Source organism: Panthera uncia (assembly GCF_023721935.1).
Source record: "Panthera uncia isolate 11264 chromosome C1 unlocalized genomic scaffold, Puncia_PCG_1.0 HiC_scaffold_4, whole genome shotgun sequence".
NCBI lineage: Eukaryota > Metazoa > Chordata > Mammalia > Carnivora > Felidae > Panthera > Panthera uncia.
The window spans coordinates 80,332,283-80,359,623 of NW_026057585.1; the positions used below are offsets into that span (position 1 = coordinate 80,332,283).

Here is a 27,341-nt window from a genome sequence, read left to right on the forward strand (position 1 = left end):
ACAGCAAACCACAGCCACGTTTTAATCATTTAATTAACACCTTTGAATGAAACACACACACAGCTCTTTCATGTGTCTCACTCAGGCTTCAGGGCAGAGGGAATGGATTTGTTTGTATAGACATATCAAAGACTCAAAAATTTAAAGAAATATATATATATACTTCTCTCTCTCTAACATTTTTATGGAAATTAAAAATCAGAGGCTTTTGGTCTCTCCATTTGCACTAGGTCAAGCTCATTTACCCCAGAGGACAAAGAAGGGTTGCCTCTTCTAGATCCTCCCTTCTCCTTTGTACTCTGTCCCACCCAGTGGGGAAACAAGCTCAGAAGATTCTAACTGAGGATAAGGAGCTCAAGTAACGTTGGGGGGGAAGGGGGGGGCGGGGAAGAGACACAGAAGTTGGGCTCCCTCCCATCTCCATCTCCAACAGCTCCAAGGCTGCTGCCAGGGCCAGGTTTCTTTCGTGGAGGCTTTGGCCTGGTCTTGGTTCCCAGGGGGCTGGTCAGGAGCTCTGAGCAAAGCAGTGCATCCTGACTCTCCTCTTTCCCCGGCTCACTGGACAGGTGCGACATGTACCCAGCAGCCGCTCTCCATTACCCAAAGGGCAAGGGAAACCTTGGTTTACAGCCACAGGGAGAAGACCGCAGTGAGGGAGGGCCCCAGGAACCTGGGCTCTCGTACCACATCCCCTGTGTTCCCAGCTCTGGTTCTGGGAGGGGTTCAGCCTCTCCACAGAAGCAGCTGAAAGTGAGGTTCCTCAAGCCCAAGTCACTGTTGAGGAAAGAGGATCAGGCCAGAAGGGGTGGCCCTGGTGGCAGTCACACCACTGTGAAGGGAGGCACCGGGGCCAGTGGGGAAGCCAGCTTACCTAGATAGGAGGCACAGGCTGAAAATAGGTCATTAAAATTCCTAGAGGAGACCTCAGTAGCAGAAGCTGATGGCCAGGGGGCAATCGCCCAGCCTGCTCCCTAGGAGCACTGAACCCCCTTCACTGACTAGGGAAGAGTCTGGAATAGAATGCACCTTTGGCTTCCTTCCCATCCTTGTCACTCAGCGTCAGCTCCCCCCAGTGAAACCACCTGTGCTGAAAGGCAGCTGCAGAAAGAACATGCACCGAGTAAAGAGAAAGGTCAGAGAATGTAATCTGTAGGGCCAGGTCTGGGCCCACTGTCCAAATAAGCGCTCCCCTGGCCAGACCCTCCACCTGCCTCCCTCAGGGCTTCCTGCACAGCTGAAGGGGACACAGCTTCGCCACAGCCCATGGGCTCCTGCCTCTGAAGCGTTGCGTCTGCCTGCCCACCCCAACCTGATCAAGTGAAACAAGGGGCAGATGCTTGGCATTACCAAGTGCCCGCTGAGAGGCCTCCCTGTTCTGTCCTCCCACTCTCTGAGGACAGAGCCTGTGGACCTCCTCTCTTCTTCTCCCTCCCACCACCTCCCTCATTTGGGCCCAGGCAGTCCCCACTTCTCGTCCCCTGCATGGAGCACCTGGCAGAACTGGAAGGCAGGTGGTTGGTGGTCAGTTGAGGCACAGGAAGGCTAACCCCTGCTGCCCCTTTTGTGCTTTGGAATTCCACAGCCCCGCTCCTACCTCCAGCCTGGAGAAATCTGTGGGAATACAATGACTCGCCCACCTCCAAGAACTAGGAAATGAGCAAACTGGATCGGAGGGAGCAGACTGGTCCCAGCTATGGGCTGGCTACCGGGGACTGATGCTGCCGCCATGTAAACAGGCCCTTAGAATGAGGCTTCATGGGCCCTGGAGGATGGACATGCAGCCACTTGTCAAAAGTGCTTTGATTCCGGACTACAGTGTGTGCATGATTTGGACACGGGGGGGGGGGGGGGGGGGGGGGGGAAGGAAAGGAAAAATTCACGTGAGGCGCTCTCCTCCCAACCGTGTGGCCTCAGGGCCAGCAGGGGGCGCAGCCACCCACTCCCACCAGCTACCTCCTTCAAGATGAGGCTAAGGCCAAGACAAGCAGCAGCTGCCAGAGGGGAATCCATCCAGGGAGGAAAAGGCATGAGCTGGATGACTTGGAGGGCAGGATCAACACCAGGCTTGCATAAATATCGAAGGCTGTGAACGTTAAGGCTGCAGGCATCCTCTCTACTAGGTTAAGTGTCTGCCGTATCGTCTCATCCTTGGAGCTGCTCAGGTCCCTGAGATTGTATTCCTGGGATGGGTCAGCCGTGCCAGTGAGGTGCCTGGCGGTCAGACCAGCTCTTTCTGTGGGTCTGCGGCAGGGGGAAAAGAAGGGACATTCAGCAAGGGGCCTCTTGGCTTAGTTCTGGCTACTAAGAGCCCAAGGCACATCCTCACCTCCTAAACTGACCGATGCCAGCAGCTAGATGTGTTACAAACAATACCTCTGACATGCTAATGTAGGCATCACTGCCCTGCACTTTATGGTGAGGAACTTAAGGCCAGGATGGGTAGATAAAATGGCAAAGTTGGAGTTCAAACTCAGTAGGTCTGACTTCAAAGCCCTACATACCATGCTCCTTCACTAGCTTATCAACGGTGATCGCTCACCCTTCCCAGGCAGCCTGAGACCAGGGAAATCTTAAAGATCCAGTAACAAATTCCCAGTAGTGGGACTTCAGACACCTGCTTCCCAACACCAGTGATGGGGACCCACCCCCACCCCCACCCACCGTACCTGAGCCAGGTGGGCCCAGCTTCTGCTCCTCCAGGCCCACCAGCTGCATGACACTTCCATTCTCCGCCAGCTCCCCCTTAGTCCTGTCTTCAGCATGGAGCCCGTTGGTGGGAGGAGCAGTAAGGGACTCAGCCCGAGGAAAGCTGGGCGAGGTGGATGGCGGGACTCCCACAGAGGGCTTGCGAGCCACGGGTGGGGGAGCTTTAGGTGGCTTCTTTGGGGCTTGGGGTGGCCACTGCTCTGAGATGTTCCGAAGTTCGGCCACCAGATTCCGCTGGAGGTCAGCCTGGGTCTCAGGGGACACTGGCCTCTCCAGCTGCAGCTTCTTGGTGCCCCTGGAGAATATGAAGCTGGCCATAGAGGCAGGGGACTGGGGAGACCGTGGCTCCACCTCAGGCGGTCCATTGGGCTGGGCACTCGCAGCGTCCTTGCTGGCAGCCAGACCAGAGGCCTTGAGTTGGACAGCAGCATGGAGCCCTGAGGAGGGGGCAGGCGCTGGGCTGGCCCGCCCTGACAGGGCCCTTCGTAGCGGCTTCTGGGGGGCTGACGGCCCGGAGGCCGGGGTTGCAGCAGCCGCAGGAGCGCCCACAGAGCGCAGCCGAACCATCTGCAGGAGTGAGGGCGTGACCAGGGGTGCGCCAGCATCCTCCCTGGGAACCCCGCTGCCTTTGCTGCAGCCCACCGGTTCCTTCCGTGGGAGCTTGGCCAAAAGCCCCGAGACAGAACCAGCTGGAGGTGGGGCTGGTGGAGCCGGAGGAGGGTCTGGGGAACCGTGAAGCTGGCTCTGGGAAGAGACAGCAACTGAGAAGGATGAAGCAGCCAGGGATCTAACAGGCTCTGGGGGGCCTGAAGGGCCTGCAGGCTCAGGGCCAGCCACAGAGAAAAAGGCCTCCTCAGGTGGGGGGAAGTCAGCCATGGAAAGGTCCTGCACCTCCGGTGCAGGAGGCGGGGGTGGGGGCCAGTTGGGGTCTTGGAGGGGCTCCTCAGCAGTCTCTGGAGCAGATGGGGCCTCAACGACCTCAGGCTTCTTAGTGGGTGGGGGCGGAGGATGATAAGATGGGGGTGGGGACGGTGGGGGTGACTGGTCTTTGGAGGCACTGGGTGACTCCTGTGGCGGGGTCAGGGAGGTCTGCGGAGTTGGTGGGGGCTCGGGACTCACATCAGCAGTACAGACCGGCCCGGGGACCACAGCAGGAGTGGCAGGAGCGGGGGCAGCTTGTTTAGGACTCTTGGACTTGGAAGGGGGTGGGGAGAAAGGGGCGGGCACCTTGGGGTGAGGAGGTATGGCAAACCTGTCACCCAGGGCAGTCGACATCTGTGTACCAGACCGGTCTGAGGGGGCTGGGTCAGAGGATGAGGAACATAGAGACGTGAGGGAAGAAGAGACAGAGGCCCCAGGGGAACGAAGGGAAGTGACACGTTCTGGTTTAGGGGGTTGGGCCTTGCCTGGGGAAGCAGGGGCCCCTGTTAGACCCTTAGGAGGGAGGGTAGGAGTACCACTTTGGCTCGAGTACCCACTGGAGGGTGAGAGCGTCCGTTCTGGGGAGCGTGGGGGACGCCGGGAGCCACCTGGAGACAAGCCAGGCACCCAGGTGCCTGCTGAGTTGGAGGGACACGGAGCTGCCCCCGTCCCTTCTGCCCCACCAGTGGTGGGTGGCCGAGGCAGCTGTTGCTGCTGCTTCCGCTCAGGCCTGGGCGGCAACCCCAAGGGCCCGTCGGGTGCTGCTGAGCCCCGCTGATGGAGTGAGTAGGTCCGGCGGGGAGGTGGGGGGGGCCTCTTCAGCTTACGGAGGGACACGCTCCGGCCGGACAGCTGCCCACTGCTCCGAACGCTGACAGTGTCGGAGGCCTCGGCGGTGCTGCCCCCGCTGGGAGAGCCCCTCCCACTGCCCCCCTGGGGAGGGGGTGCCACGCTACTGCTAGCCAGAGAGCCCTCGGGCTGACCCTCAGAGCCACCCTTAGAGGAGAGGGTAGAGCCATCAGACACGATGGTCTCAGAGGACTGAGAGTGGCTCCAGGTGTCACTGGAGGAGGAAGGATGGCGGCTGCGGGGCCGCGGGCTGGAGGCCAAGGAGAAGCGGCCCAGCGAGCGGACAGAGGCCGGGCTGGCCGACAGCAGGCTGCAGCGGCTCAGTGTGCGCAGGCTGCAGCGGCCCAGGGCCACCACGTCCACCGTGGGCGGCAAGACAGCATGCGGAATCAGTTTTGACAAGTAGGTGGCCTGGGGCGAGATGGACATGGCTGGGCTCAGGGGTTCTGGAGGCCCTGCCCCTCCTGTCAGTCCGGGCACCGCTAAGGACATGGGCCGTGTCACCGGCGGGGGCCGGGCTCCTGTGGACCGCCCAACGAGGGTGTCATCCCGGTAGACGCGGTCGATGTGGCGCTGCAGCATGGCCTCGGCCTCGGCACCGGCCTGGGCCCGTGCCTCCAGCGCCTGCAGGGACACCCGGGCCCCTGTCTCTGAGGCCGGGCCCGCTGGACGGCCATCCACCGTGGGGATGCGGACGGCATCCCGAGGACCAGGAGGCCGAGGGGTACCTGGTGCCTCACGCTCGTTCCGCAGACCTGCGAGGGACAGGGAGGACCGGGGGGTCAGCGGAGGGTTCAGCCAGAGCTCCCGACTCACCACCGCTGCCCTCCTCCCCGCCAGGCTCACCGAGTTCCTTCTGCACGTGCTGCGGCAGTCCCAGCACCGTGCTCCGCCTCTCGCGCCTTCGCCGCCCCGACTTCCCGGACGATTTGGAAAATGAGTCATGGGGTCGGAAGGTGGACCCTGGGGGCCAGTCCAGGGGAGAGAAACCGTTAGAGCAGGTCTCAGGACACATTTTGCAGAGCACTACTTCTGTGGAATCACTAATCAGTGCTCTGCAAAAAAAGATTTCCATAATCAAGGAGGCGTGGGCCAAGCTAGGTTAAACAAAGCTAAACACTTCTTTTCTAGAAGGCTGATCATTTCCAGTGATAATTTCCACTTAGTGAACAATTATTATGTGTTAGCATGCTGAACACTTGGCACTCGTTCCAATAATGTAAGTACTCTTAACCTCATTTTTATAGAACATCAAACCAAAGATCAGAGTGGTTAAGGGTTGGCCCAAGGTCACACAGCTGGGAAGCAGCAACACCAGGCTCAAACCCAGGTCTCCTGACTCCTAACTGTCCTGCTTTGCAGTTAATGTGCATGGTGAGTCTCCAAGAAAAACGCAGGATACTGTGTTTCCTGGATTCACTGACTCACAGAGCCTTGGAAATGCCAGATGAAGAGGAAATGGGGCAAGGAGCAGGTGCTGGGACCGAGGTAGTGCCCACTGCCCCCTCCCCCGCCGGGAATCCTGGCCGGTGAGCAGACACCTTTGCGCTGGATCATCTCTGAGCGGATGGAGAGAGCGTCCTCTGCTGTGGAGCTCTCAGCCGTGTAGGATGTGGTCTGGCTGCAGAAAGAGATGCTGTCTTCATCTGGCCCCATCCGGGAGGACTGTTGAGGGAAGAAGGAGATCAGGCCCTGGCCTCAGACATCCCAGAGGCCTACGTGGGCCTCTGCTGTCGCCTCTTCAGGGCTTCCCTTTGGAACTTTTGACTTGGATTCTCCCCAGCTTCACCTAGCACTGAGCGGGTTGTCAGCTGGACTAGCCCTGAGGGGTCATCTAGTCCAGCCCTTCGTGATACAAAAAGGAAATTGAGATCCAAAAGGGTTCAAAGACCATACTTGCCAGAGATTCAGCAGGAAGGGAAAAGCAGAGTCAGGACTGAGCTGGGGGCAGAGCTCACCTGGATGCTCTGGGTGTCTCCATGGTCCCAACCACCTTTATTCAGTTTCTGTTTTTCTGGAAGACACCAGAAAGGTGTGTCGGGCTAGGTCCCTGACCTTGGAGAGCTAAGAGGGATACTAGAGGGGAAGTGAAGGCTACCTTGGTGCTGGAGGGAACGGAGCCCCTCCTGGGCTTGCGTGTGCAGCTCTTCGAGGTGAGGCGGTCGCCCACTGGGGAAGAAGACATTGTCCTGGTGCTCATCCACTACAGACCCCGGCCCCTGGCCGGACCCCACACTTAGACGTTTGTCACTCTCAGCCTTGGCAGAGCCTAGCGGAACAGAGGAGGAAGAGAAGTGAGGCCTGGGGATGCACAGGCTCCACCACAACACACCCCAGTCCCAAGACTGCACACGGTCCCTGCACACACATGCAAGGCCTGCTTCCCCCAATCTGTAGACACAACCCACGGTTCTGAGTTATACACGCGATACACACAGCCCCCATGCACATATGCAAACTGTACCCAAGAGTACACATCTGAGCACCCACACCACACAAAGTTCCCCATACCCAGGGCACACAAGCCCACCATATATGCACACAACACCCACAGGCTTCAGGACATACACAAACAGCATCCCAGTATAAACACATCTGGGAACCAACATCGAACACAGGGGCCTCCAGAGAACACAGCCAGCCCCTAGGTCTAGACACAACAGCTACAGTTCCCATTCTGTACATATACAAACAATACCCAAGTACATACACGACTGTGTATCCACATGTCACACAGGGACCGATGTAAGGCACCCTGTGTACACATAGCCCGTAGCAAATACACTGTCTTGTCTCCACACCCCGAGCTTTACTTTACAGAAAAAAACCACCCTTTTCAAACACCCCCCTTGGCCCAGGCCCAGGAAGACACTGTGGGACACTAGGAAAGGGTGTGGGCTTTCAGAGGTCACAACCAGAATTCCCAGGAAGTCCTGGTAGGAGGGACAAATAAGGGACATGGCCTCTTATGTCCCCTACTCACCCATGTGGCTATCCCTTAGAGGAAAGAAGGGGAGGGGAGAAGGCCCTCCTCCGGGCCCCTCTAGCCCCAGACAAGGCAGCTCCAGCCTCTCTTGGGAGAACAGTCCCAGGCATCCCCCTCTCCTGGAGGCCCCAACCCCTGGTGCAAAGGAGCCAGGGATCCATTACAAAGGATCCTGTTACAGGCCCCGCCCATGGGGAAGCTGGTCATCTAATCCTGGGAATAGGGGGCTGTGTCAGCAGTTTGCAGCCCCAGCCCCCCTTTTAAATGGAACCCACAACATAAGCAAAAGCGCTGGGAGGGTCATGTGACCTTGGCAGCACCTTGTAGAGAGGGGCAGGAACAAAACAAGCCCTTTAAAGGGCCACACCCCAGGATGAGGGTCTTCAGCTCAGACACCTGCCCATTTCTTCTTCCCTGGCCCACTCTTCAACAGCCAGCTCCTGCCCAGGGAACCTGCAGGAACCCTACAAGGTCAGAGCTCCTAAGTCTCCCAACAATCCCGATGAGTCTCACCTAATCCCTGCATTTTACAAGTTGGGGAAACAAGATCGACGGAAAGGCCTTGCCTACGGTCATCCAGCAAATCAGAGCCAAGACTAAACTCCAGGTTCCCAGAGGGGACACCTGGACCACACTCCAACCAAGGACATTTGCTTGCCCGCCTCCCCCCCACCACCCCTGGCGAAAGTCTGATAAACCATGGCCCCCATGTCTTAATCCAGGCCTGAAAGCCCAGTTCCTAGAGAAGCAGTAAGCAGGCGCACTCCAAAACTTCTCTAGGGGCTCCACCTTGGCCTCTAAACAACGTTTCAATGATCACGCCCCAAATTCCAGGGGCACTACTTTTCTCTCTTCTCTGCTCCCCACATCCCATCCTTCCACACATGCTGATTAACCTGGAAGAGGGTGCCCTGCCTCTCAGAACTGAAGTACTGGGATGTACCCAGTACAGTGTGGGTACCCCTGAAGGGAGGCAGTCTCACCCAAGGGCTGCAGGCTTCAAGGTCAGAGACATCTGGATCCATCCTCCCAAACCCAAGCAGGGCCCAGACAAAGGCAGCGGAAAAGCCGCTGGACAAAGGCACAGGGGAGGACAGGGTAGTCTGGCCTCATTACTGCCCCCCATCCCCCACCCATTAGCCTTCCCCGGCTTTGATCCCCTTTTTACAGAAGGCTCTGGCAAATGGAGGTGTCGGGGTCCTTCTTTCCACGCCCCCCCCCAGCCACACCCACTCACCCTTCTTCTTAAAGAGCCCGAGGAGCACCGGAAGGCGGCGGCCCAGGAACACCACCATGACTGCGGGCGCCACTCGGGCCGTCCCCTATTCCGACCTCTCCGGAGCGCCGGGCGCCGCCTTCACCGTAACCCAGCACCGAGTGGTGCGAGTCGCCCGCCCAGCTGCAGAGCCAGCGCCAGGCAGGGGAGGGGGAGGGGCTGCTCTCCAGGTCCTCCTCCCACCTGCGCCACTGGTCCCGCCCACCCACCGACCCCGCCCCTCAAGTGGAGTGCCGTAGCAAGAACCATCCCAGATTCTCATGGGGAAACTGAGGCCCCGAGTCTGCAGATGCTCGGCTCTGGTGGAGAGTATGACTAGCAGGGCTGAAGACACTCAGTCCCAGGAGCAGACCATTAACCCGTCCCTAAGTCCTTTACTAAACCGTCAGGGGCCAGAGCTATGGCAGGGGTCCCAGCTGCCAGATGGTGGGTGGAAGAGCCACTAAACTACACTTGGCATGATCCCCAAGTCCTCCTGGCTGGTGAGGGTAATTCCCTGGGGAAGGAACTCAGAGGTGGAGCAGCCAGGCAGCCCAGAACTGCCTGTGATGGCAAGTTCACCGGCGAAAGCCGCTGGGACACAGCCCAGGACACAGTACTAGGAAGCCAGGGAGATGCCCAGAGCAGAAACACAGTGGCCGGTGGGAACAACTCCTCCTGTGTATGTTCGGGACTTTCTTCCCACTTTGGTCAGGTGGAAGCAGCCCAGAGAAGCACTATGAACTATCCAAGGTCACACAGCAGAGGCAGGCTTCATCGTCCCCCTCCTGCTCTTCCAGCCCAGGATCCTTCCCACTGGCCTCACTCTATGACTTGGTGACTCTGATGAATCACCAGGTAGGGAGAACAGAACTAGCCAAGAAACCAGCTCACAGCTAAGGGCAGTAAAAGTGGAAGGTGGGAGGAGGGAACTGGAGGGAAGTCGGGCTCAAGTTCAAATCCAGCTCCATCACACACAAGTCATGACCTCATATGGAAACAAGGCCAATAAGTCCTCTTTATAAGACAGTTGTACCCATTCATTCAATCAGCAGTATTTATAGAGCTAGTATTGACAGCTATAGCAAATGGAGAACTTTGTCTTGGTCACCAGTACATCCCTAGCATCTAAATCAGTGCCTGTCACATACTGTGAGTTCAATAAACATTTGATGAATACATGAATGAGGTAGACTAACAATATAATTTTAGATTAGTGAAGACTGGGAAGCTATGATAGAGAAGGGGGTGCCTATAAGAGGCATCAAGGAAAGTCTCTCTAAGGAAAGGACATTGGAACCAAGACTCGAAGGAGGAGGAGCCCGCCAGGGCAAGTGCTGGGCACAGAGCCCTAGGGACAGAAGCAAGAGGAAGTGTCAGCCTTGAGGCAGGAGTTGGGGGGGGGTTGTCTCCCAGAATAGAAAGGAGGCCAGTGGGGCTGAAATACGGTGAGCAAGGGAGAGAATGACAGGAGCCAGGTCGAGGTGGGGCCCGGTAGGCCATGGCAGAGTCTGGCTTTTATTCAAAGAGCCCCAGGAGGTCAATAATGAAGGTTAAACTGGGTAGGAACAGTGTTAAGAGATACCCTGGGCAACTCCAAAAAGAGTAGCCGAGAAGGTGGAAGAGAAAGTCTGTGAAGTGCTGTCCCCCAAACTTAACCTCAGGACACCCCTCTCTCACCACACCTTTCTCTCTGAGCCCCTAAGGATCTAAGAATTCACAGTGGCTCTCATGCTGCAAGACCCCTCTGCAGCCCCTTCCCCATTCGCTGCCCCACCTCTCAGACCACTCAGAGGATGAGCCCTTGCTCTCTAGAAAACAAACTTTTATGCAGCTGGATAGTATGTAAATCCACAAATCACTTCAATCTAAACAACAATCCTAAGAAGTGGGCACTTTTTTTTTGAGAGACCGAAAAAATGCTGTCATAGTTGGGAAGGGGCAGAGGGAGTGGGACAAAGAATCTTGGGCAGGCTCTGAGCCCAGTGCGGAGCCCAATGCGGGGCTTGACCTCAGGACCTCACGACCTCGAGATCATGACCTGAGCGGAAATCAAGAGTTGGACACTTAACCAACTGTGCCACCCAGGCATCCTGGAAATAGGCCCTTTTGTCCCCATTTTACAGATGACGCAATGGAGGCTAGAAGGGGCAAGCTGGGAAAGGGCAAGGTGGTATTTGCACTCAGGACAACTGGAATCCAAAAGCTATGCTTTGTCTGCCATGCCAGCTACAAACCCGATCTCCCCTCTGAACAAGGGCTGAGGGACCCTCTCATCCCCAGAAATTCGAAGTTTCTTGGCCACAGCCTCCCCTCTTCCCTCTCTTAGGCCAGACTCACCTGCCCCCTTATTAGTCCCGCTCAGACTGAGAAGAGCAATAGGCCTCATTACTTTAGGGTGATTAATGCCAGGTGCTGGGGGAAGGCAGTCTCTGCCCTCATGGATCTTACAATAGCCCTTGGAGGCAGGTTCTCGAGGATTCTCTCCCATTGTTGATCATGGACCTGTGAGGCTCCGAGAGCTAGGTGACTTCCCAAGCCCTGGCTGGCTCCAAAACTGAAGCCTTTACCCACACAGGACACAGTCATCCTCAGCTACCCGCTAACCAAGGAAACTCAGGGCTGAGCTCCACTCAGGGCATGGGGGAACATCAGCTCAAGGTCTCAGGCCCAAGCTGGCAGTCAGGGCCACAGCTGCAAAGTCCCAGAGGATCCAAGGCTCTCACACTTGATAACATCTGGTTGCTCCAGCAACACCCCTCCCCCCACACCCACCGCTTGGCCAGAGCCTGAGGCCTCTCTGAGCCTCGAAAGGCAAGGCAAAGCAAAGCAAGGCAAGGCAAGGCAAGGCTTGGGTCCACACACCTGTGACTTGCTTAGGGCGGAGCTCAGCAACCAGAGTCTCCAGTGGAGGGCAGGGACCTCACAAAGAAACTGGGGCCCAGAGAGTGGAAGGACCTTGCCCAAGGCTGTATTTAGAGCCTTCTGCCCTGGCACAGTCCAGAGGTGCAGCCTGGGGCTGAAGCTCCTGGCTCAGCCTGCAGCCTCCGCCTCCCCTCCTCCCCCACCTGCCAGAGGAAGGAAGCTTCCTGGATCAGAGAAGACACCTTGCTCTCGGCCACACCCCCTAACATGAAGGGCACACCAGGAAGCACACATGCAAGTTCGTGAGCTCAGATATAGTCCAACCAGCAGAAGTATGTGCGCCTGCACCTCCAAAATGTCCCACTGGGCCCCCCCCACACACAGGTGGGTGCTCGCAGGACCACGTCCACAAAGCACACCCAGGCCACCCTAGTCCGTGTCCTCACACAGGAGCAGGACCGCAGACTCACGCAGGGCCCAGCCAGGTGGCTGTGTGTACACAAAGGCAGGTGCATGTACCCACCACTGTGGGGCTTTCCTGAGCTTGGGGACAGGGAAGAAAGGGGGAGGGAGCCCCCAACCCCCAAGGCCAAGGGCACATTTGTGCGCATGCGTACACACTGTCTTGGCAACATCCTCCATGGGGTGAGGCCTCAACCTGCCCCATTCCAGAGCAAGGGGCGGGGGTGGTGGCGCGCCCACAGCCAGGCAGGCCTGACTCAGGGGAGAGGAATGAGGGGGGGAGGGAACAGCTGCCCAGGTGGCCTTACTCAGGAGCTGGAGCCCTCCAGGCCTGGGCCTGACCCCGCTCCCTCACCACATTTGACCACTGGCCAGGCCCGGGAGCCAGGATTCAGGGTGTTCAGAGGTCCTAAGCCCCTCTGTACTGGTGAACAACCCAGGGCCTTCCAACAGGAGCAGAACCCAGAACGTATGGAGATTTTATTCTCCAAGACAAAGGGAAATGAGTATAACAAAAACCTTCACGTGGAAGTTTCTCTTTCTCTTCAGTCTCACAGAACACCTAACAAAAAACCTGAAAGGTATGTCTGACTTCCCTTTTCACAAAGAGCACAAGGAGGCTCCAGGGAAAGTGACTTGCTCAAGGTCACTCAACCAGGAAGTGGCTGACCCCACACTGGAACTTGGGTCTCACTCCCAACACTGCAATGGTCCTAAGTCCGAGGAAGTTAAGGGATCAGGGGGGCTGCATGCAGCCTCAGTCCCTGCCCAAAGAGGGGGAGCTCTGCACCCCACTTCTGCAGAAGGGAAATCCCCCTCCTCTCTCCCCTCAGTGGGAAGCCCCGCCCTAGAGCAGAGCTGCAGAGCTGACAGGCCGGTTTTAAGATAAATATGGGGGGGCAGGGAGTGCCCCAACAAGGAGAGGAGGATCCCATGCCTCAGGCGGCTGCAGGAACCAGCAGTAGTGCAGGGAGGAATTAGCTACAATAATATTAATAAATGTCATAATGAGTTTCCGGGTCAGTATCTGCTCCTGACAATGACATAATAATCTCTCTGGGCCAGGGTGCGAGTCTCAATTTCCAAAAACCCTTTCCTTTGTTCCTTCAAGACACAATTATCCCTACCTTATATATGGCAGAGAGGCAGCCACGATGAAGTCAAGAGGGGAAAAGCCTGGGAATCAGGAAGCCTGGATTAGAGGCCTTGGACAAATGAATCAGCCTCTCTGGGCCTCAATCTTATCTGTAAAGGACCAACACCTACCTCATGGAGTAGCTGGGAAAGCCAAAGCCACACAACCAAGTGTAAGCACAAAGTGTGGTCCTCAAGGGAGCTTCTGCCTCTCCAGGGTGTAGGGGTGGGTAAAGGTCTCTCTCAGGCCCCTCTGCCTTTCTACTGGTAACAGGATAATAAACTCACATGTATTGATAGTACCAACTGATTGAGACACACATGATCTCACTAAATCCCCCTTGCCATACAGAGGCACTCCCTCAGGGTCAGTGACTTACCTAAGGTCACACAGCTAGTAACTGGCAGACTCAGGGTGTGTGAACCCAGCTCTGACTGGCTGCAAAATCCTGTTCTTCCCATGCCACCAGAGGCCTCCACTCCCACCCACTGCCGGAGCTCTCTTCAAATCCCAAGTGGCCTTAAGGACCATTATTAAGATAAAGCCTGATAAGGGACACTTTAACAAGAGTTCCCTATCAGCTCCTCAGTGACTTAGTCCTAATCCTCCCGTTTGGGAGGGAAGGGAATTCCAAGCCCAGACCAGAGACCCCAGGGCCCTGGGAGTCAAGAGCCTCAAGGTTTGAGCTCTCACTGCCCCTCAATTGCAGCATGATGCTGAGCCAGTACGTGCCCTTTTCCGAGCCTCAGTTTCTTCATCTGTGAGATGGGAGGGTCGGAGAAATGATCTCTAAAGGTCCCTTAGCATGTGGGCTCTGCCCCTAGGAGGGTAGTGTCCCCCACTTTGGGTCAGGGCCTGGGGCAGCAGCGGGGGCGGGGGGTGATCCCTGCGACCAGAGAGGGCTGGGCCAGCCCCTTGTCTGCAAGCCCAAGGCTTCCACAACCAAGTCCAGACACACTGTTGGTCACAATCTCTCCCAGGAAGGGGGAGGAGATGTAGGGAGAAGCTGGGGGGTAGGTGAGTAAGAGGAACAGGACTTTTCCCAGCTGCGGGACCTACCAAAGACCCCTGGTGCTCCAAGTACAGAGGTAGGGGGAGGGATGAAAGGAATTCCAGGTGGTCTGACTCCCCCAATGACTTAGTCTATTCCCTCAATCTCCCGATCAGCAAGATGGAAACAATAAATCCCACGGGGGCAGGGGAAGGGGGTGGCTGTGTATAAACCTGACAGTACAAGGTCTGGGAAAAAGAGGAGGATCAGGGGCATCTGGGTGGATCAGTCAGTTAAGCATCCGACTTTGGCTTAGGTCATGATCTCCCGGTTCTTGGGTTCAAGCCTGGCATCGGGCTCTGTGCTGACAGCTCAGAGTCTCCCTCTTCAGAGTCTCCCTCTCTCTGCCCCTTGCCCCCACTCATGTTCAGTCTCTCTCTCTCTCAAAAATAAATAAATGTTAAAAAATAAAAAAATAAAAAAAAAAAAGAGGAGGGTGGTATGGTGGGGGATGCTCCCGGACTCCCAATTCACATCTTTCACCAATCCCCCAAACTTCCCAAGACCAGACGCCAGTGGGCCTGGGGGTGTGGTTGGATTCCTGAGATCCAAGGCCAAACAATCCCAGCAGGTTAGTATCTTTCCAGCAGTGAGAAGGCCTCTCCCTGTCCACCCTTACCATTCCCTTTCATCCAAGGGCATCGATCCAATGGACCAGCCATTCCTTGAATCTCAGTTCTCCTTCCATTTCTCACCTGCTCCCTCTCTGAGCCCTTGGGGGGCTTCGGTGCTCTGTCCTCAACCCCTGCCCCTCTCCCACAGTGCTTCCTCCACTTGTGCTCCCCAAACCCCCAGGGCCTCGGGCTTTCTTTGCCCAGAGGACCTGCAGGCCCCTCAATCATAAGAAGGAACCCATCTATTCCTAAACTGATTAAGGGCACAGTCTTTAAAATTTGATAGGCTTGAGTTTGAATCTCAAAGCTACCTCCTTGCTGAGTGGCCCTGGGCAAGCGACTTCACTTCTCTAAGCTCCAGCTTCCTCATCTGTAAAATGGGAAGGATAATGGCTTCTAGCTTATTTCTATACCTGTTGGGGGACAAATGAATTAACTGACGAAAGGGTTTAGCACAGAACCTCATTTTTATCTCTGAGTTATTATCTCTGTCACCAACCCCCCCAGCAAAGCAGCCTGGAGCATTAAGCCTCCACAGCCCTCTCTGGCCCATACGCCCAACATCTGATTAATCCCAGGTCCTATCACTTCTGCCGCCTCCTCCTCGGTGTGTCTGCAACTGCCACTCCTCTCCACTCCCACAGCCCCCACCCTGTCCCTAGCCCTCACCTCACCACCTCTCCCCTGGATTACTGCAACAGCCTCCAGACTGCTCTCTTGAGCTTCCACTCTCACTGCTCCACCCCCCAACCTGTCCTGCCTGCACCTGCCCTGTTCTGGCGCCATCTTCCCAACACAACACTTTCATAGGCTCCTCCCTTGCTCAAACACCTTCACTGGCTCCCTATGGTCTACAGACTCCTGCCCTCTCTGCTTGCCTTGCATCATTTCCCTCATCCTCTCACAAACGAATCAAATGGATAAGTACTCAAACCCCAGTCCCATACCTGGGCAGAGGCCCAGGCTGAGGAAGCCTTAACAATCCTCAGCACAAGTAAAACCAAAGGGATTGAAGTTTGCATTCACAATGGAATTTCTCTTCCCAGGCACAAGGAAGAAGCCTAAACCAGTTTTCTCTCCAGCCTCCATGCTCAGGTTCAACTCTTGCCTTTGTTCATGGCCATTTCCCAGAGCTGAAGAGCATCCCTGGTCATCTCTCTCTCATTTAATCAACAATCAGGACTCCCTCCAACCCTGTAGTTTCTTCAAAGGCCAAATTAAGACCATCTCTCCAGTTTTCTAAAACTAGCCCCAACCCAAAAGCCTTCTGAATATTCCTCAGCCTCCACACTTACTTCTCTGTTGTCTTGACATTGCTTTCTGGTTTCTTAGGACCACCTTAAAGCCTGGTTGGTGCCTGAGTTGCAGCAGGAGCTGTAAGAGCACAGGGACTAATGGGCAAGAGACTGTAAACCTAGTCCTCTCATCTCCCTCTCTCTCCTACCACAAATGGTCACAAGTCAGCACCCACAGTTGGTTCTCAGGAAACCATCAGATTAGAGTGGCCACGGGAAAGCCGGGGAAGAGCCCCAGCCCCACCCCTTGGTGCAGAATCTAAGAGAGACAGGTGGTCAGATGGATTTCAGGATTGCTGGGACAGGGAGACTACTGGAGGGTCCTGGAGTCTCTCATCAATCCACTTTCTGAGGAATCCTCAGAGTCTACCAGAACATAATTAACCCTTTTCCTACTGTTATTTTGATCATCACTGTTATTCTTCAAACCGCTACTAGCACATGACCTTAGACAAGCCCACCTTCTCTATCCATAAAATCGCTAGACAGAACCGTAAGGGTCCCAGAAGTCGCCTAAGCTATGCCCCCCTTATTTCACAGACAGGCCCTTCCGTGGGAGCCAGGAGGTCCAGAGGAGTGAAAGCAATCTGCTCAAGGTCACCAGAGCCCATACCAGAGTCACACTGAAAATCCAGACCCCCCAATTCCCAGCACAGGTTCTATCTGTCACCCCCTGCCCCCGTGTGGAGGGATGAGATCATCAGGCTCATTTCAGAACCTCTAGGAATGTGGGCCACCCTGGGAAGACATGGGTGGATTCTCCCACCACAGCCAAAGGAACCCCACCCCACCTTCTCCAAGATTCTTCCACTCCCAAAGGCCAGAAGGAATACCTGCCTCTGTTGGAGATCCCCTTATCTTCCTCAGGGGGAAAAGCAGATCTAACCCCCAGCCCCTACCCCATCTCTGGATTCACCAGGTAAGGGAACTGGCCACCCTCAACAGCCCCTCCTCCAGCAACCCTTGGGACTCTGGGGGATACCCTGAACTGTCGCACCTGCTGGGGAAAACCAGGAATCCTATCTCCCAACCCTAGAGTTGGAAGCCTTCTCCATTCTCCCCCTCCACCCACCCCCCACTTGGAGGCTGGAATGTGACCCGCGGAGGGATCCCGCAGCACGCCGGGAAGGGCTGCGTTCCAGCTCGGTGGCTGCACTGAAAGGGGGACATGCGGCAGCGACCACGGGAACCGCGGGTAGGGGGAAGGGGGACGACAGGCAGCGGCGACGCAGATGGGGGTGGGGAGAGAGCCCAAAGAACCAGTCCAACTCCCAATCACGTCAAATGGAGGCGGCCCATAGTCTCCAGCCCCCTGGTTTCCTGCTTCTCTCCTGCACCTTTGTCTCCCGTCCCTCCTGCAAACTTTCAGCCCGTTGGGGGCTAACAAGTGTGAGTGTGTGTGTGTGTGTGTGTGTGTGTGTGTAAAAGTGCCTTAGGGTCGGTCTTTGAGCCTGAGTGTGGGAGTCTGGTTGGTTGTGCAGTTCTGAACCCGTGGGTACATCTATGTGCCTAAGACGCTGGGCAACTGTACCTACATGACTGATGTGTGTGTGCGAGTGTGCGAATCTGCGCGTGTGGTATAATTCCTGTGGCTGTGTAAACCGTATACCTAGGTGTATGTACCTGTCTCAGGGTCTGTGCGTTCTACAACGACGCTGTGGGTGTAAACGTGTATGCGATTTTGCGTCTGCATGTCCGTACATTTGAGTGGGTGTTGTGTGTGACTGTGTAAATTGTGAACATGGACGTGTGCCCGCCCGTGGGTATTCGCATGTACGCGTGTCTCTTTGCGCATGTGAGGGGTGGGGTCTGTGCGGGGGATTCCCGGCCCCCCACACTCACACCCACCAAGCCCCGGGAGGGGGCAGCAGCGGTGGCGGCGGCTGCGGCAGGGAGACCCTCCTCCCCGCCTGCCCCGCCCCCACCCCCGGCCCCTACCTGCCGGCCGCTTCGCCGACCGCCCGAACCGCCAGAAGCTGCGGGCCCGGGGGCCGCTGGGGGCCTTCCTCTTGTGGTGTGAGTTGCCCATGGCGGGCGCGGGAGCCGGCGCGGAAACCCTAGCGCAGCCCAACCAGCCCGGCCGCCGGGCCCGCAGCCCCGGGAGGGAAGCAGAGAGACGCGCGGGCGGCCACCGCAGGCGCCCCCAGCCCCAGCTCAGCCACGCCTCCAGGCTTTGCGGCCAATGGCCGGGCCGGGGGCGGGGACGGTGGAGGGGCGGGGCCTGGCGCGCGTCCCGTAGGCTCCACCCCTCCCGGGACCTGGGAGACCAGCTGAGCCACCCCACCCAGAGCGCTCGGGAAAGGCCGGTGTGGACAGGTGGGGCAGGCGGGTCGCCAGCTTTCTCAGCCCAGCGGCCGCCTCTCTGAGGACTGCAGTGGCGCCCAGAGAACGAGGGCCAGGTCTCCAGACAAGGGGGGTCCGGAGCCCCGCTGCTGCTGGGGCCCACCAGCCACCACCCCGTGAGTGTCACGTGTCTGTGTGTGTATCTCCTGTCTCTGTGCCTGTGTGTACACATGTATCGATCTGACTGTATTTCTGTCTTAATAGTGTTTCAATAACAGCATCCTTTTATATAGCGCTTACTATGTGCTAGGCACTCTGATAAACTGCTTTCATGCCACAGAACAATTTTATAAGATAGGTAGTTTTATCATCCCCGTTTTACAGATGGGGAAATAGGGGTTCCATGAAGTCAGATGACTAGCCCAAAGTCAAACATCAGTAAGCTACAGAGCTAGGACTCAAACCCAGACTGACTCCAATATCCGCTGATCCATGCTACTACCCCTACTGTTTATCTGTGCCTCTGCATAACCTTGAAGGAGGGCATGTAATTGGGCATTGGTAACTGTATGCTTGAATGTGGCTGTGTAGTTGTGTACCTGTGTACATATCTGTGACCCTGAACGTGTGGGTTCCTCTGTGTAATCATCTGTGTGCATCTATCCATATCACTGAGTCTGTTTTCAAACATCTGGATATGCGCTTTTGTGTACCCACCTACGTAACTGTGGCAGGCTCTGTCACATTGTGTCTGTGAGTGTAAGTAATGGAGTGTATAGGTAAACATGTGAGGCCACTCATGTCTGTGTGCCCCCCACTCATCTCCCCTTATACAAGTCTTCATCTTTCAAACCTAGGCCTCGCTTCACCTCTTCTAAAAACCTTCCAGGCCGCCAGGCTATCCTCACCTCTGTGTCCTCACAAACGCCCTTGTGCCCAGGGCTCAGCAGCCTAAGTGGTGACTCTCCTTTACCATCGCTCTGCCCTGTCTCTCCTACTAGGGGCAGCATGGTGTAGCAGAGAGACTGCTGGGCTAGAAGCCCAGAGCCTTCAGTTCTAATCCCCATATTGCTCATCCTTTCTGCCACCTGGGTAAGCCTGTCCACTGCACCAAGCTGCCTCTTATGCCCAGTGGCTCCAGGGCACCCTGTCCCTCCCTGCAAAATTGGGGAGTCAAGCCCCACCCTCCTTCAGGTCCATGCCTTGCTAAGAGTTTGCGATTAACAACAGTGCAGTCCCCGAGGGGTTATATTTTATTCATCCACTCATCACGCATACACTATATACCAAGATGTGTGCACCAGGTTCCCGCTTTGCAGAGAAGAGGGTCCTGGCGTCAAAGCTGGGAGACCTCGGAGTATCTGCTAGCCCAATTCCCCTAATTTACAGATGGGGCCCATAAAGGAGAAAGGTGGTATGAAGGAGCAAAGAGAACACTCAAGGGTAGCGTCCAGATCTCTTGACATAAGCTGAGCAAGGGTGTATGCAAAGAACTTCAAAGGACGTCTGGAGTGTAGCAGGTGCCTTGGCCTTTGCAGGAGGCTTTGCAGTAACTGCCCTGCCCCCAGGTCAACTCATCTCCCACCACACCCCTCATCGGAGCTCCAGCTGCACAAAACTGCTTGCCACACACACACCCATACACACCTCCAAGCCTTCCCACATGCTTCTTTCTCTTCCACCTTTGCCTGGAGGATTCCCCATTTTCCTCAAGATCCCGCTGGACAGTCTCTTCCTCCAGGAAGTCTTCCTTGCAGCCCTCCTCCCCCAGCTCAGCCCTCTGTGCTCCCACAGGCACTAGTGCTGCACTCTGATAGAACTGATCACACCTCACGGCCCCCCAGCACCCTCTGCAACACCATTCCAACACTCGTCTCGAGACAACAGCTTGTTGTGGTATCTCCCTTTCCAACCAGAAAACAAGTTCCTCGGGGACAGTGATCGCCTCCCTCCTCTCAGTAACCCCAAACGCAGCACAGTGTCGGGCACACAGCACGTCTGCTGTGCGGTGTTGAACAGGACCTGGTGGAGGCAGAGACGGTGGGGCTGGCCCGCTGACGCGGAGGAAGGTGGTGATGATGTCACTTAAGTACTGGGAAAGGTGAAGAGGCACCGGCAGGAGAGTCCCAGTCTTATGTTCTTTCACTACAGAGGCTGTGCTTGCTCCAGGATCCTGGAGAAATAGTACTGCCCACAGCCAAGAGCATGAGAGAGCCTGGGGTAGGACTGTGGGAAGACGTAGCTGGTATGGAAGACCAGAACTCCTAGAAACCACAACACTGGGCTGAGCACCTGGTGACTCTCTTGAACCATGGTGAAGACCTCACCTAGCTAGAGGCTTGGAGGAGAGGGGTGTCCTAAGCAGACAGGGGGCCCTGTTTGGAGCAGACCCCAGCAGCAGCCTCCTGGGAATTATGCACTGTGCCAGAAAATTTGGGGTTTAAACCCTTTGCAAGCTGAGCTGTGTCTGTCTCCCCTCCATGCCAATCACAGGGCTGGGCACCTTGTGAGTAGGGCTGACAACCCTTGATGAACCAGCCCCTGGGGGCAGTAAACACAAAAGCACAGAGACAGTGGAGTATACTAATGGGAGAGACCCAACAGCGATTCCACCCCTCCGGCCCATAGTAGCTGCTTCCAACCTGCTTCCAACTTACTTCCTCCCCCAAGTCAGCCAAGGGCCTAGAGGTGGCCGTGGGGTATGCTGGGGTACGCTGGTATGTTGACAGAAGGTGGAGGTGTGGATACCTGCTCTCCCTGCCCCACCACCGTCACGGTGGCCCAAACAATATACAATGCCTCCTCTCATTAGTTTTCATGGGCATGTGACAGGCCAGGAGCAGCTGAGGCAGCTTTGAGGTTTGGGGAGACGGGGATTTCCAGGGGACAGCTGGGTAAGGGGAGGCTCTCCCTGTGTCCTTTTCTGACAAGAGTGTAGATTTTTCTGGCCACCGGGCTTAGCCACCCCAGTTCAGCAAACTTTGCTGCCAGCCCTGCTTCAGGGGCAGGAGATGGACAGAATAGTGGGGGGAGGGCCCATCCTAGCCTGAAGGGGATTTCCAGAACACTGGGATGTGTGCCATGGGTGGGGATTTGAGGCCTCCATCAGGAGGGAGAGGGAGAGGCAGCTGGAATGAGCCCCTGAAGGTGTTGGAGGTAAGGGAGGGGGTGGAGCCCTTCTTGGACTCAGCTTCCTGCTCATCTCATCCCACTCCTGGTAGAGGCACCTCTCTGGGGCTGGATTTTCCATTTGAAGTCTGAACAAAGGAGTAGGGAAGCTAAGGTCAGCCTGGCAGGTGAGGGTTCCTGCTCCACCTTTAATGCTGGCTGGCTGTGTGACCTTGAGCAAGACACTTCGTCCTCTGGGCCTCAGCTGCCCATCTGTATGTGCTATTATGGCAGCCTGCAGCATCTCAGGCCATCAACTCTGAGCATCTAGGATCCACAGATGCCCATGCTCTGGGGCCCATATCAGATCACCTAGCTATTAGCCAAAGCCACTTTGCACCAGGCCCTGTGCTGGGCAGTGCAGAGGGAAAGGACCATCAACCCAGTCCTGCCCTCAGGGTGTTCAAAATTATGAGGTATGGTGATTCCTGCAACCCATAGAACCCAGAGAGGCAGCTGGCCCCAGCTCCTTGCAGGCGCCTTGCCTGATTCCAGCACTGCAAATCCCTCAACCCCAGCTTCCTTTCATCCTTCCATTTTTGTTTACATGTCACCTCCTCTGGGAAGCCGTCCCTAATCTCCCCTGGGATCACTGTGCTTCCCTCCTTTGTCACACTTCTTGACCCTTCATTACCTATTCCATGTCTGGTTCCTCCCTCAGATTGTGAGGTTCATGAGGACTGGGACCTTGTCTCTCATTCATCCCCAGAACAATGCCAGGCACATAGTATAGGTACTTATTACCCAATATTAAATACTTAATCAATATTTTGAAATACAATAGTGAGGCACCCTCTCCCATCTGGACCCAAGGCAGATAATGCCCATCCCTTCACAGGGGCCTGGAGGAGGTGGTCCCAGATTCCTCTAAGGAAGTCACTCCCCCATTGGCCGTATCCCACAGCAAAGAGAAACCTACCCCTAACAAATTGGTCCAGGCCCCAGGCTAAGGACACTGAGATGTCCTACCCAAGAAGGTGGCCAGAAAAACATATACTGTCCAATTCCAAATCCCTTAAGCACCCTGTTCTAGTCTGGAGGCAGTAAGTTCCCTGGGGGCCATCATAGAGATGAGAACACTGGTGCCAGGCCTTGAGAGATGAGCAGGAGTTCAGTGGATAGAGAAGTGAAGATATGCACACCCTAAGTAGGGGAGACGGCACATGCAATGTGGAAATACATAGAATGTTTACTGAAAAGCAAACAGACACTCTCCTGTCCTTAGATAGGCAAAGTGTCCATTACCCAAAGTGCCTTAGGGTCCTGACTTTGTTTTGGAGCTCCTCAGGCCCCTTCCTCAGCAGAGAGAGATGGCATTATTCACACTATTCTCCTGGCCCTCCTTACTATAATATCTAGGCCACTCGGTCCCAATGTCTTGTACATGACCGGCCAAAAGGCAGCCTCTCCTTTCCTGAGCATAGCTCCCACCCTCATGGCCCCAGCCCATCCTTAAACCAGAATTCTAGAGCCAGAGAGGCTGTCAGAGGCCATGAAACCCCATCTTTGTCATGACGGGGCATGTGTGGCCCACGATGGGGTGCCACAGAACGTGTACAGAGCACAACTCAAACTCAGGAGTCTCTCCACAACCCCACACCAAGGGCAGTTCTCCCTGAGTGAGTGGCCAGAGTTCTTCAGGTGAAGTCTGCTGGACTCGGCAAGGTGGCTCCTGAATTCTTTGAGTACTGAAGTCCTCTAACTCTGATCCCAAGAATGATCCCACTCCCCACCCGGCCACTGTCCACTGCCCGTGAGTAACCTTCTTCGGGAGGGCTACATCCTCCTATGTACTCCTCTCCAGAGTCAGAAACACACCCAGCCTCATACTGTTTTGTTTGGAGAGTGTGGCCTCTGGAGGCTGACTGAGTGCTTCTGTCATTCCATGCAGGTGGGGACCTTGCCTGTCTTGTCCCAGGTATCCACGTTACCCTGAACAGTGCCTGACACTACATAGTAAAGGATAGGTCTTTTTCAAATGAATGAAGCCGAGTGACCTATTTTCTCCCCTATAAATGGTAATAACTGCCCACCTCTCAGGCTGTTGTGAGGACAAGGGAAAACACTCATAAAGATGCCCAGCCAGGGTCTGCCAGAGAGCAGCCTTCTTGTTACTTCTTCAAGTTCGCCAGCACCCTGCTCTTCTACGCTGCTCACCTTCTGCAGAGAGCCTCCCCTGATTATCTATTTGGGCTCCAGTCCTGGCATCTGTCCCAGAAACACTTCCTCCCCACATACTTGTCTGGAGTCCAGGTGATATTTCTGGAAAATATGGCTTCTTATTTGTTTACTTTTTCTTATGCCTGAGTCCTCTTGTTGGGCAGAGGTAAGATTCTTTCTGTGGCTCCCGCCTCAATCATCATCACCACTACCACCATGGGTATGTGAGGCGTAACCAAGAGTGGATTTCCAAACATGGATCAGCTAATGTCCAAGTCCTCAGCATCACAACCGCAGAAACTTGCTACCCTCTAGACCTTTCTCCACAGCTTCACAAAGCACTTGCATGGCTGTTATCTAATTGGGTCCCTGAAACACCCCTGTAAAGCCAGGATTTATTATCCCTGTTTTACAGATAAGGAAACTGAGGCTTAGACGGGTTTAATAATCTGCTGGTGTCACATAGCCTGGGAGGGGCAGCAGAGTTGTCCTGTCAGCCCTGAGCCTATTCCCTCCAGACTGGGTCCTTAGAGCTCAGGTGATTAATAGCAACCCTTTGCATTTTTGTGGTAACTTCACTTTCACAAAATTTTCATGTCCCCTCTTTTGAGAATCATACAGAGACAGAAATCTTGGAGTCACAAACCCACCAAGGCAACGTCCAACCAGAGGGTCACCCCTGTGAGAAGGTCCCCTGTCTTCCCTGAGCCAGTAATGGAATCAGTGGGACCACAGAGAAGTTGCTGCCCAGCATCACAGGGCTTGCGAGCAACTGAGCCAGGATCTGGACTCTTATTTGCCTGACTCTCATACTCCTCCCACTCTGTCAACTTCCCTTATTTCTCTCTGGACCTTTTCCCTTCTGTAGAATGGGTTGGATGAAAAGATCTTTAAGCCTTACCCCCGGTCTTTGTCCCACCTGTATGTCTTATTTATGAAAACGGTACCGGTTGGAGAGGCAGATGGTTTGAGTTCAAATCCGAGTTTGGGCAAATTCAGCACTCACTGTCACTGAGACTCAAATATTTTTTCATCTGCAAATGGGCTCAAATGAGATAATGGATAAAGGGCTCCTGGCACATTCAGAATAATCAATAATTGTCAGATTTCCTCTCTTTTCTTTCTAAGTCTGTGCAGGGCATTCCTGGAAGACAAGTGCTCAAAATTCTACTCTAAGCTCAGTTTCCCCATCTTAACTGTAGTGGAGTCAGATTAGGGGAGCCATGACCTGCATCTCGGGGTCTCTGGTTCAGAGACTGGGATGGGGGAGCTTCCCAGCAAAAGCTCCTAACCTCTCAAGAATTTTCCGTATATTCCTCCTTCCCATTTTCCCCAGTCTCCATTCTGAACATTTTCCCCAGAAATAGTTAAGCCTTCTTTGGGCTTCCCCTTCCTGATCAGCAGTGCCAGTGGAGATTAGAGAGATTGGATTCATTTGTCTTCATAAACAGAAAAGAAGTTGGGCCAGGCAGGTGACAAGGAAACAATTGGAATAATAGGAGGTTGGAGCAAAATGGAGCAGGACTTCCTCCAGTCATACCCAGGGCCACCCCCAGACCTGGGGAAACAACAGCCAGGGGCAGGGAGGTGTTTCCCATGCACGTGGGCTCAAATCAGGCCGACTGCTGCCCAGAAAGCCCAGTGCTACTGGATACCAAACACAACGCAGGGGGAGGCCTAGCCACTGAAGCAATGACAGATATACCCCAGGAGGTTGGAGCAGGGACTTATAGATCAGCTTTCCCAGCCCCTGCCTCCAGGCTGGTCTCTGGGGAAAGGGGTCCACTTCCCTGGGGTACACCACTAGCTTTCTATCTCCAATCCTCACAGTCTGACCACAATCCATCCTGCTGCAGTTCTGACCCAAGCCCTCTTGAGAGGGGGATGACTTCAGACCGAATCCCAGTGGGACAGCCTTAGGACAGACTCGGGCATCCAGTTGGGAGTACAGAGCCCTTGGAAACACCCTTCGCCCAAACCCTCCCTCAGGGCTTGGCCCAGCCATCCCTGCCCCAGCACCCTGACTTCTATTTGTGCCTGGGCCAAAGGGGAGCGGGGCCCTCATCCAAAAGGAAGATCAGGCCGGATGCAATCACACAAGAGGCTTTTCACCCTCTTCCTGACCCCTCAAATGTTCCTTCTAATTCTCCTCCAGAGGAGGTGGTTAAAGGACACTGGGAGGGTAAACACAGATGGGATGGGCCCGCACACACCACCATTTCCTCACCTCTGGCACTGCAGCAGGAGCCACAGGGAAGGTAGACTTCGGAGCAAGGCAAGCCCCAAGGGAGCCCCACCCTCTTGCAGAGACTCATGCCCTACCCCTCAAACGGGAGACAGAAACAGAGGGGGGAAATGAGAAAAGAACCAAGCAAGTGCCCAAAAGAAAAGTGACCCCAGCAGGGATGAGCCAAGTCAGCCATCCGCACCCCCCCACCTCCCCTCAGGCTGCCCATCCATCAGGCCAGAGAGCCCACAGACAGGGAATTGGCTGTTGTGTTTTAAGTACCCATCACAGCCCAGATACAGCTTCTCCGTTAATTTGGGCCTCAGTTTCCCCCATCTGTAAGCACGCTTCCAACACTGGCATGTTTCTACCAGGCCTGGGGGAAGGAGTGATGGGGAGGGGCGCCATGGTTCATTCTCATCCGTGAGCTCACCACCCCAGGAGGTGGATGTTTGCGGTTTGGCCCAGGGGAGTGGTGAGGGGAGCCAGGTGGGAAAAGCTAACACAGTTAAGAACCTAAAGCATGCTATGCCCCACGTTGGGTCCTTTGTGGGGCCGAAACACCTTTTGAGTGCAGTTGACCTTCCAGACCTGGAGGAACCCCCACCAGAGACGCAAGGCCACTTGCCTCTCCCATGGGCCCCAGGCCAGAGCCAAGTCTCTGACCCCCTGACTCAGCAGAGGGCAGAACCTGGGTGAGCCTGGGGGAGGGGGACTGCCTCACCGTCCCAAGAGCCAGATTGCCAGCACTTCCTGCTTAAACCAGGAGATTCCTGCCCCAGCCGGGGGTCCCTTCTCTCCAGAACGGGGCCGGGCTGACTCTTGGCGATGCTGGCGGGGTGGGGCGCGCAGAACGGGGGTGCTCGGGCTGAGCCCCGGGCTCTTCGCTCCCCCCCCGCGCCCCAGTGCCTAGAGGCTCACCCCTCCAACGCGTCGCGGACCCCTGGCTGAGCCACCCTGGCCGAGCCACCCTGGCCGCACCCTCGGCGCCGCCCGGCGCGCAGCCCAGGTGCCCGGCCGCCTTACCTCGGCCTTTACCCTTGGCCCTCCTGGCCTTGTCGTCAGCCTTCTTGGCCCGGGGGGCGGCCGGTTCGGCGCCCTCGGCCCCCGCCGCCTTCTTCTTGCGCCGCTTGCCCCGCAGCCAGCTGAAGGCGCGCCGCAGGCCGGACGCGCCGGAGCGGGACTTCTTCCTGCGCGGGGGGCCGCCGGGACCCCCCGGCTCGTCGGCCGCAGGTGCGGCGGGGGGCGCGCGGGCCGCCATTGCGCGGCGGGCGGACCGGGAGGCGGGGGTCAGGCCCCCTGCGGCGGGGCACCCATGCGCGGGGCGGGCGCGCGGGCAGGCGGCCGCCGCGGGGAGACGCGCG

At 56.0% G+C, this 27,341-nt stretch overlaps 1 protein-coding gene across 3 annotated transcripts; it reads right to left on the reverse strand.

The window, feature by feature from the left end:
• Nucleotides 1-171: 171 nt before the first annotated feature.
• Nucleotides 172-27,334, reverse strand: KIAA1522 (KIAA1522 ortholog). Of its 3 annotated transcripts, none has more exons than XM_049617557.1 (7): nt 27,004-27,334; nt 6,575-6,745; nt 6,435-6,490; nt 6,018-6,141; nt 5,323-5,439; nt 2,667-5,231; nt 172-2,241 (listed from the first exon to the last, which is right to left on the reverse strand). In XM_049617557.1, exons 1-7 carry the CDS (start codon nt 27,236-27,238, stop codon nt 2,219-2,221), a joined length of 3,291 nt encoding a protein of 1,096 aa, XP_049473514.1. In that variant the 5' UTR covers nt 27,239-27,334; the 3' UTR covers nt 172-2,218. The 3 variants fall into 3 exon arrangements, with proteins under 3 accessions (XP_049473514.1, XP_049473515.1, XP_049473516.1); XM_049617558.1 differs by lacking the exon at nt 27,004-27,334 and adding an exon at nt 18,078-18,265; XM_049617559.1 differs by lacking the exon at nt 27,004-27,334 and adding an exon at nt 8,700-8,838.
• Between the last annotated feature and the right edge of the window lie 7 nt (nt 27,335-27,341).

Coding starts and splice junctions, on each gene's coding strand:
- KIAA1522 (XM_049617557.1), bottom strand. CDS start 27,238: ATGGCGGCCCGCGCGCCCCCCGCCGCACCTGCGGCCGACGAGCCGGGG. Junction 5,232..5,322: donor GCACGTGCAGAAGGAACTCG/GTGAGCCTGGCG, acceptor TGTCCCTCGCAG/GTCTGCGGAACGAGCGTGAG. Junction 2,242..2,666: donor GCTGGGCCCACCTGGCTCAG/GTACGGTGGGTG, acceptor CCCCTGCCGCAG/ACCCACAGAAAGAGCTGGTC.